This window comes from Heterodontus francisci, chromosome 11, assembly GCF_036365525.1.
Source record: "Heterodontus francisci isolate sHetFra1 chromosome 11, sHetFra1.hap1, whole genome shotgun sequence".
NCBI lineage: Eukaryota > Metazoa > Chordata > Chondrichthyes > Heterodontiformes > Heterodontidae > Heterodontus > Heterodontus francisci.
The window spans coordinates 30,100,563-30,111,050 of record NC_090381.1 but is presented as its reverse complement, the minus strand read 5'-3'; the positions used below and the strand labels follow the sequence as shown (position 1 = coordinate 30,111,050).

The 10,488-nt window shown below is 44.5% G+C and overlaps 1 protein-coding gene across 1 annotated transcript; it reads left to right on the top strand.

The window, feature by feature from the left end:
• Window positions 1-1,690: 1,690 nt before the first annotated feature.
• Window positions 1,691-9,554, top strand: LOC137374830 (uncharacterized). The gene is made up of 4 exons (XM_068041368.1): window positions 1,691-2,237; window positions 6,360-6,575; window positions 7,613-7,819; window positions 8,406-9,554. The coding sequence occupies exons 1-4, from the start codon at window positions 1,950-1,952 to the stop codon at window positions 8,595-8,597; spliced, it is 903 nt and encodes a 300-aa protein (XP_067897469.1). The 5' UTR covers window positions 1,691-1,949; the 3' UTR covers window positions 8,598-9,554.
• Window positions 9,555-10,488: the final 934 nt, after the last annotated feature.

Sequence of the window (10,488 nt, the reverse complement as noted above, 5' to 3'; positions counted from 1 at the left end):
AGCACAAGTGGAAATTAGGGTCCCAAGGCTTTGTGGGCTGAGCAGCTGTGATTCACAGGCTACGCATGGGTTTGTGGTCGCAGTTTGGACATCCCAGCTTTAAGTATTTCATGTGGATTACAAGTGCACAAATCTCCTCATGTGAGGAAGCTGAAGGATCCTTTCCAGTAAAAAGCCTCTTAATGCCAGCAAGCCTCTCTCATACTCATGTGGAAAGATAAGGACTCACACATAAAGGGGAGCCAATGGGAGTATGGGGGGGTCAGTACCTGAGGAACAGACATAACCAAAGTCACTGCCTTCAGGAGAGAAGGGGAGAAAGCAGGAGATGGAAAGGGCGGGAGGAACGAGTTAAAAAAATCTTCCCCTGTTATACCGTCTTGAATTGAGCCTTTTTCTCTATTTCAGTCAGTGGTTTCTCTCCCAGTATTCCAAAAGGTACCAACTGTCCCTGCAATTATCCCTGAATTGCGACAACTGCTCTGCGTCCAGTGCAGTTCTGCTCCTGACTGGTTAATCTTAGCATAAATGTTCCAATCCTGCACGAGTTATATTCCCACATGCAAGATAATCTCAATAGAAAATTCTCCATGTTTTGCCCTGAGAGCATTTTGTTGACCAAGCCACAGGAATAGTAGTGCACCTCACTCCAGTCTGCCTTCGTCTAACACCTGGGTCTCAGAGTGTGTAGCATTGGTAATTGTAATTATAACTTTATTGCCTCCAGACAACAGTGGATTCTCAGTTTCTCATGGACTCCTGATCGATCACCTTAACTATGACCTCCCGTGATGACTATAAAAACTTTTTGAGTATGATAGCGTGTTACTGCTGTGATGTACAATTGCATCATAATGTGAGGACACATGCCAACCTAGGTTAATGCAATGCCAGAGACCCTGACTGAAGATTTTTTTTTATTTCCAAAATATACTTTATTCATAAAATCTGTAAAAGAATACATTACAAAACCGTTCCAAAAAGCACAAAGTCAAACAATACAAAGAGTGCAAAGGAGATCAGTTTCTTTCAATACAGGAGTGAGTTGCCTCACAACCCTTCCATTTCATCTGACATGCCATGTACATTTTACAGCAAACAAATATTTTCTGGCTACAGTTCGAGGGGTTTTCCATGGATCCAGCCCCTCAGTTCACCTTGGTGGGGGGCGGGGGGGGAATCTTACACAGTGGTCTTTCCCCATTGAGCCTTTGCCACGGCTGCCCCTAGCTTTAATGCGTTCCTCAGCACGTAGTCCTGGACCTTGGAATGTGCCAGTCTGCAACATTCGGTCGTGGACAACTCTTTGCGCTGGAAGACCAGCAAGTTTCCGGCAGACCAAAGGGCGTCTTTCACTGAAGAAATGCCATTCCCTGCCCAGCTCTCACGACAACTGGCTGTGCTAAGAAAATCATGCCTGTCTTTTATGGTGCCGTCGAACAGATCCAGAAGATAGGATTATATAAACATGGCACAGAGACTTTGGTTTCAGATCAATCTACCACAACCAGAATACAAAATAAAAAGGTTCAAGAATGTCCTGGAGACCAAAGGAGGCAGCACTTGAGAAAATAAATCCAGTGAGTGTCCAACAATTCCCCCTGATGCTGGCCCCTCCCCCTCATTTGCAACTTTAGCTCAGCACTGCACTTTTGCCCAATTGAAGCATAGCACTTTGAGGACAAAGGTCAAGCCACAGTATTGAGCTGGAAAAATCTCGGCCAGTTGCAGCAGTTAAATGTGGCTTCTCTCCTGTGCAGGATAACTGCAGGCTTCTGCACAAAGAATTCGTACAGGGGGTTAAGATTTGCATTTAAAGCCTTCTGCTGACAAAGAGCTGATTCAACCTAAATTTCAATGACCTTGTGCTAAGGAGAGTGATTGCTTTCCATAACAATCCTGCTCCTGCAGTTCCCATCTGCTGCCCTGCGGCCTTGGTCTGCTTTATAATGCCTGTGATCCAAGCGGTAAGGGAGGGGAAGCCCACACTGATCGGGTCTGCAGTCCTGCTTGCAGGCGGCTACGCCTTGTACCATTTGTGGAAATGTCTCATGGCCTCAAGAGGAAAGCCAGAGTCGAAGGAGAATGTGTATGAAACACAGCGAGCTCTGAATCAGTACCTCCACTTCCACTTCGGCTCGCCACAGGACGTGTTGCTGTACATCACTGACCCAGTCGCTGTCCAGAATTTTCCACAGAGGTGTGCTGAGGAATGCATGGAACACCTTGGCCAAAAGGTAATGGACATAGCTCATGTTGAGCCTCCATTTAAATCCTCTTCCAAATAATTAATAAAAAGAGTTGGGGCCTGGTCAAAATCAGAAGAGAAAGACAAAAGAAAGATCTTACTTTTTTATGGTGTCTTTCACCACCTGGGAACATGCCAAAGTGCTTTACAGCCATTGAAGTGTAGTCACTGTTGTAATATAGGGAAATACATCAGCATGCCATGATTATATGTGTGGGCTTAAGTATTGGAGAATATATGATACTTGGAAGTGAAACTTAAAGTAGCTTTATGCTTTGGGGAAAACACCTGACCTGGGGGTTGTTGTAAGGTCAGATATATTTATGCTGCTGTAGTGAGAACAATGAACAGAACTCTGCAGAAGTCTTTAATAAAACACTTGTTAAATCTTTGTTAAAAGTTAACGCTGTAATTTCAAGTGTGATTCATTTCAGCCTGAGATGTGACACAGCCGATTTGCAGACACAAAGGTCCCACAGACAGCAAAGAAATAATGACCAGGTAATCTGTTTCAGTGATGTTGATTGAGGGATAAATATTGGTCAGGCCACAGCGGAGAACTACCTCGCTGTTTTAGAAATAGTGCCACAGGACCTTTCACATTCACTTGAGAGGATACATGGGACCTTGGTTTGACATCTCATCCAAAAAACAGTTCTGCATTGGCCAACCAAGATTATGCACTAAGTCTCTAGAAAGGGACTTAAACACACAACCTTCTGATTCAGAGGCAAAAGTGCTACCACTGCGACAAGGCTGATACCTAGTCTTGGGCGAGGAAAGAAGGAGAAATCAGCCAGGTTTTCCTGAGTCCTACAGAAGTTGTGATTGTGTGACTGTCGACTAAAGACAAAGGTCAGGTTAGATTTGGACATCCCTAACTTTCCCATCACACACATGAAGAACAATCACTTTGACATGGGACCAAGGTCAGCCAGGTGGCCATGGAACTGTGTCCCAGCAACAGTCAGATCCTTCAGGAGAGGAGAGACAATTGGAAAAACAAGGAACGTTTAATAGGAAACGGCAGTGCACAAACAACGGGGTGTCCAAGATGACGAAGGCTATGGAATTTTCTAAATAATTTTGTTCTTTGCTAAGCTTCTAATGAATCAGCAAGATCAAAAAAACAGTTCAGAAATTACAGACTGGAACGGTCTGAGACCCCTGGGAATTGACTTTTTAAAAAAGGTTTGAGGGACTGATTGGGACAGTGGGTCAGACACTGTCCTTTCACACTCTGGGACTAGGTGGGACAGTGTCCTTTCACACTCTGGGACTGGGTGAGATACTGTCCTTTCACACTCTGGGACTGGGTGGTACAGTGGGTCAGACACTGTCCTTTCACACTCTGGGACTGGGCGGTACAGTGGGTCAGACACTGTCCTTTCACACTCTGGGACTGGGCGGTACAGTGGGTCAGACACTGTCCTTTCACACTCTGGGACTGGGCGGTACAGTGGGTCAGACACTGTCCTTTCACACTCTGGGACTGGGCGGTACAGTGGGTCAGACACTGTCCTTTCACACTCTGGGACTGGGCGGTACAGTGGGTCAGACACTGTCCTTTCACACTCTGGGACTGGACGGTACAGTGGGTCAGACACTGTCCTTTCTCACTCTGGGACTGGGTGGTACAGTGGGTCAGACACTGTCCTTTCACACTTTGGGACTGGGTGGTACAGTGGGTCAGACACTGTCCTTTCACACTCTGGGACTGGGTGGTACAGTGGGTCAGACACTGTCCTTTCACACTCTGGGACTGGGTGGTACAGTGGGTCAGACACTGTCCTTTCACACTCTGGGACTGGGTGGTACAGTGGGTCAAACACTGTCAAATTCAGATTTCAAATTCTGAAACTGCCAGGGTGGAATTTAAACTCATGTACACTGGATTACTAGTCCAGACAGATTGGGAAATTCAGATGTCATAATTGTACAATCTTCTGAGTTGGGTTAAGGCACACAGGGTAGAGGATGCTTTATCGTGAGCAGCAAATTAAAGCCATGAAAATGGCCAGCAACATTTTGAATTTCTAAGTAGACACATGGAGTACAAGAGCAATGGTAAATTTATACAAAGCTATGGTTAGGGTACATTGTGTGAAAGTTTGGTGCCCCATTGTAGAGAGGCGATTAAATCCATGGAGAACATACAGAGCACTTTCTCCAGGATGGAACTGAGGAAGGGAACTACAGTTATAAAGGAGAAACTTCAGAGATTTGGTCTGTTTGCAGTGGAGAGTAGACTTAATTGAGGCTTTTAAAAAAATTATCAGTGGTTTATGAGAGCATTAATAATTACTCTGGTTAGGGAGTCAGTGATGACAAGGCATCAATTTAATATGGTCATCGAGAGTGAGGAACGAAGTGCGGAGAAATTTTTTTACGTAAAGTTGTTGGAGCATGGGATGGTTTGTCACAGAGAGTAGTTGAGGCAGAGATTATTATATGATTTAAGGCAACAGTTGATAAATATTAGAAATAGAGGAAGATAGAGGGTTATGAGGAGAGAGCAGGGCATTGGGATTAGTTTGGGATTGCTCTATCAAAGAGCTAGCACAGACATAATGGGCTGCATGGCCACTCTATGTGTTGTAAACTTCTATGGTTCTGCGTTTTTTTATGTACTGGATGGAATGTATGTGAAAGCATTTTTTCACGCATGGTACAGTGTGATGCAGCTGCACAGTGCCACGGTGTACAGGGAAAGAGAACTATTTTTATATTAGACAAATGCCAAACTAAGCTGGACTTATTCATTATCGCTGCTAAACTCTTAGATCTACAAATTATTATGTCACCAGCCCACAGTGTATACTGGGACTGAGGGCGAAAGAGTACTTAAAACAAATCACACTTTTTTACACTGCAAAACATTAACCCATCTTTTCTCTGTGTGACCTGCGATGTGTTTCATAGTCATTAATGCTGTCAATAAGCTTGCAACAATGGATCAGAGCTGTTAACCCCCAAATGCAGATCGTATCCGCAGTTAAAGGCCTGCTCGGGTCTGCAAAGAAAACCTGACCCGAGACTGACAGAACCACATCCGACCCGAGCGGGACCTGGCCTGAGTCTTTCCATTTTTTCCCGCACCCAACCCGACCCGATCATCAGTTAATTTACCTTCCATTTTGCACTTGTTGCTGATCTACACAAGCTTAAAATAACTGAAACAAAACTACCTTTCAAGTCAAAAAATTAAATTACCATTGGAGCCACTTACCTGTGATGGAGCGTGTCCAACCCGACCCAAGCCTGAATGCCGGACCCGGAAGCACAACCCGACCGGTCCCGAGCCCAACACATGTCGTCGGGTCCCGTCGGGTTCGGGTCAGATAGCAGGCCTTTATCCGCAGTCAACATCTATGAGAACCCTATGCCTGCCAGGAAATGGCTCTAAAACACATAGAATAGCAGCTGATACCGTAGAGTGATTGGAGGCAGTTAGCTGATCACTGGGGTTTAGCAGCTATTTAGGATTTGCTCAATGTCCTCTCAGATTCTCGCACTCAGTCTCTTCCATTGATAGTTATGTATTGTCCTTTTTCTGTCCTGGTGTGAAACATTCATTTGAGGTTCTTGCTCCAAAACCTTGACTCAGTGCATCCTGCTTGCCTCTCAATCAGAAAGTCATGGATTCAAGTCCCACTTTAGAGACTTGAGCACATAATCCAGGCTGACACTCCAATGTTTTACCGAGAGAGTGCTGCACTGTCGAAGGTGGTGTCTTTTGGATGAGATTTTAAACCAAGGTCCCCTTTGCCTTGTTAAGGTGGACATAAAAAAAAATCCCATTGCTAAAATTTCAAAGAAGCACAGGAAAATTCTTGGACAATATTTATCCCTCAAACAGCATAACTAAAACAGATTATCAGGTCACTTTTGCATTGCTGTTTGTGGGAGCTTGCTGTGTGTCTTACAATACAACAGTGACAACACTTCAAAAATACTTCTTTGGCTGTAAAGCACTTTGGGACATTCTGGTGCTATATAAATGCAAGTCTCTGTTTCTTTTCAAGCAGTGGCCATGTCATCCATGACCCATCTATGTCCCTTCATAAGGTGGTGTCATTTCATTGGTAACCTGTCTATTCACCTTTGGTAGAATGGTGTTCCCAGCAGAGCCCTGGATATTGGCTGTTCTGTGGGGAGAGCCTCGTTTGAACTGGCACGGACCTTTGAGGAGGTGGTGGGCATCGACTTCAGCCTCTCATTTGTGAATGCCTGCAATCAACTGAAAGAAAAAGGCCAGCTCCCTTACAATGCCACAACTGAAGGAGACCTGAGCACCCAGCACATTGCTGTGGTACCCAAGGACATTGTAAGTACTCAGCGAGGTCTGTACTCATCTCCCCAGCCCTGCCATTCTACATTTTGCCATTCATTCTCTCCTTCTCCCTTTTCTTTGTTGCTATCCACATTTTCCCAGCCTACTTTCCCTCTATCCCTTACATTTCTTTACGATTACATCCCCTTTTTTATGCTGCTCTCTCTCTCCCACTGCCCCTTTCCTTTCTGCCTCTATCCTCAATTTGCCATTTTGGGATTTCTCCCTCTCCCTTTTGTGTGTTCCAATCCTAATTTTTTTTCCTTGAACAACTATTGGATTAACTGGAGATGTCAGTCAGGTGACCAGCAGCTTCTCCAACCCCCTGTCGAAGGCTCCATGGGCCCCCCCATTCCCCCACCCCATCCCCATAGCCAGACTCTAGGTAATTTTACTTTACTTCCTGCCAGGGAAACCACTTTGACTCCATTTGGTGCCAATGCTTGTCACTCAAGACTAAGGTCAGTAACTTGGCTGGTGGAGAAACTCCCACATGCTAGCTGAGGCCGAGATCCAAACCCAGGTCTCCCAGCCCATGATGCAGCATATAAATGAATGTGCTAGATCAACACATTTCTGTCATGGGAAAAAAACTAACAGCGAAATGTGGGAGATGTCCAACATTTGTATTCAGTGAAGTCAATGTTCACAGCACAAACATGACCTGCTATGTTTCCTGAATTTTCCGTTATCATTTCAGATTAGCAGTTTGTTTCCTTATCCCCATAGCTAAGTAACCTGAGTCGGGGTGTATTTCAGTCATAGATGTCATTGAAGCGAATTCTACTTGTAGAATTATGCCTGCATAATGTGACTAACAGGGTCCTAACTCATTAGTACCAAAAGAGATCAGAGCTGCCAATTAAACGCTACAGAGAGCGAAGAACATAGTGAGCTAAGGCCTTGGTGTACTCAATGCCTCTACCGATAAGCAGAAATAAATTCCATTCCGAGCAGTGATGTTGCTGATCTTCAACATAAAACCACCACCTTCCAACCTGGTCACTTTGTATTTCTGCTTCCTTCTGCAGGATCGGAGTCGGTGCTTCTTCAGGCAGGGTGATGCCTGCAATCTACCTACAGATCTGGGATCCTTTGGATGTGTCCTGGCAGGGAACCTGATCTGTCGCCTACCTGACCCCTTTGCGTTCTTTCACAGACTCCCAGGTCTAGTGGCTCCCGGCGGAATTCTTGTTATTACATCACCATACACCTGGCTTGAGCAGTTCACACCAAAGGTAAAACGATCTGCTTCCAGTTTGAAACCTTCAGGTCACAGGGCTTCCTATGTACCCAAAGTAATTCTGTATGATCCAACATCTTGGAAAGTGCCAGGACTATACTCATTTCACTGATTGCCTTAATTAAACACATTATCTGCTCGTACTGTGAATAAATATTGAATGGTTCCTCCTACTCCCTATCCTTAAAAGATGTATTTGAACCCGCAGCATCAAGCCACTTTTAATGTCGAATATAGCTGGAGTTAGAGCAACATGTATCCCCGTAATGTCTCGAATAAAGACTGAGGGAGTTAGATCGAGGATATATCTCCGTAATATCTCTAATAAAGACTGAGGGAGTTTGTTTGAGGGTATATCTCCGTAATATCTCTAATAAAGACTGAGGGAGTTTGTTTGAGGGTATATCTCTACTCCTGCTTCTATTTCTTATGTTCTCATGTTCTTACGATGCCAAGAGCCACCAACCAGGCTTAAACATGTGGTTATTGCGCAGTATTCAATCAGAGTGGGAGCAGCTAATAGTGTGTCTGACTGATTAATTCTAGCCACACTCATTTCAATCATTTTTCTCTTTTCACAGTCACTGTGGTTGGGTGGGTACAAGGACGACTCCGGCAAGGAGGTCCGAGGGTTTGATACAATGAAGCGAATCTTCTCTCCACACTTTGAGCTGGTGGGCGAGAAGAATGTTCCCATCCTGATCCGGGAGACGGTACGCATGCATGAGTGGACGTTGGCTCATGTGACCATATGGAGAAGGAGAACCTTCTAGAATTCAGCAGCCATCTTTTCTCAGAACAGGGAAACACTTTGGCTTAGCAAAACAGTTAGGATACACAAGGGTTTCCAATTTAAAAAAGCAAAAATTGGCATAGAAGCAACATCAATACAGACCAGTAAAATAGGAGGATACACTTAGACCATTAGCTAGCCAGCTAATACCAAGGGAAGGGGCCTTGGGGATCACCCCAAACATCAATTAGCAAGTGATTACACAGTCCATCAGTACCCAATTTTCCTCTTCATCCCCTTGGCAGCACTTCCTCTCACTAATTTCCATCTATGTAGTGAACAAATTTGCAGATCCTCCTGAATGGTATTCTTCAGTAATGCATCATATTAGATTAGATTAGATTAGAGATACAGCACTGAAACAGGCCCTTCGGCCCACCGAGTCTGTGCCGACCATCAACCACCCATTTATACTAATCCTACACTAATCCCATATTCCTACCAAACATCCCCACCTGTCCCTATATTTCCCTATCACCTACCTATACTAGTGACAATTTATAATGGCCAATTTACCTATCAACCTGCAAGTCTTTTGGCTGTGGGAGGAAACCGGAGCACCCGGAGAAAACCCACGCAGACACAGGGAGAACTAGCAAACTCCACACAGGCAGTACCCAGAATCGAACCCGGGTCCCTGGAGCTGTGAGGCTGCGGTGCTAACCACTGCGCCACTGTGCCGCCCACACATCTGGAGCAGTACCAGCCATTTACCTGAACGCACCGCCCCTGAAAGGATTGCTATACACTTAGAGCAGGTGTGTGCCATGAATGTTTCAGAGTTAAGTTTTGCTGTACTTTGAATAACTGCACTGTATTCTGGAATCTGTGACTACCCCAGTGATGTAATTCTTGCACACTGGGGACTGCTTTTGGTGACATGGTATATACAATACACAAATAAGGATCAAATCAATAAAGGTTTCACTCAGCCTTTCTCACTCGTCCTTCTTTAACTAACTGTTAAATAGAGAATGGAGATGTACAATTTGAGATTTTCAGCATCAATAAAGGTGTCCGATGCTAGAATGTGTAACCCTAATCAGCTGCATGATGTTGGGTTGATGTCACATGACTAGGTCAGATCTGTGACTGGCTCTCATGGCAGTGGGGTCCCAAAGACTTGGAACACACTGGATACCACTGCAGAGCAGCTCAAAAAAGCCAATAGGATGGTGAACTACACACAACTAAAACAGTAGCATGTAAGTCACAGGAGGTAGTGATCAAACTTTACAGTGCTCTGGCCAGACTGCAGATTGAATACAGCATCGCCAAGAAACAAGACAGGCATTTAAGCGCTAGAGGAATCACAGAGAAGAGACACAAATCTGATCCCTCGTATCAGGGGTCTGATTATGAGGAATGACAGGAGAAAGTTGAGCTTTTCAGTCTGGAAAGGAGGCATCCAAGAAGTACTTTTTGTGTATTTAATAAGATTATTAACGGTGCAAAAAAGTGAATCCAGATTACCAATAACTCAGAGACGTAGATTCAAACTGCAGAAAAGTGCTTTTAGGAAAGTTATCAGGAAATTCTTCACACAGAATGATAAGTGTATGGAATTAACTTCCAAATAGACCAACAGAAGCAAAAGCTCTGGAATCATTCAAGAAACAATAGGATATAGAACAAAGGAGGTTCAATGGAGTTGAGATACAGACTAGCCAAGATCAAACTGAATGGAAAAGCAGGCACAAGGGGCTGAATGGCCTACTCTTGTTCCTATGCAAGACATTTGGAACAAAAAGGAGAAGGAGCTTTTTTATACAGAGTTGTGAGGTTGTGGAATGCACTGCTGGAGTTAATGATTGAAACAGACTGCAGAGCTTAGATCTGATCCGTTCGTTAAGGGATCGCTTAGCTCTGTC

What these genes read in the sequence shown, in the direction of transcription:
- LOC137374830 (XM_068041368.1), top strand. Translation starts at nt 1,950, where the DNA reads ATGCCTGTGATCCAAGCGGTAAGGGAGGGGAAGCCCACACTGATCGGG. An exon ending in CTGTGGTACCCAAGGACATT is followed by an intron (nt 6,576 to 7,612) that starts GTAAGTACTCAG and finishes TTCCTTCTGCAG; the next exon opens with GATCGGAGTCGGTGCTTCTT. An exon ending in TTGAGCAGTTCACACCAAAG is followed by an intron (nt 7,820 to 8,405) that starts GTAAAACGATCT and finishes CTCTTTTCACAG; the next exon opens with TCACTGTGGTTGGGTGGGTA.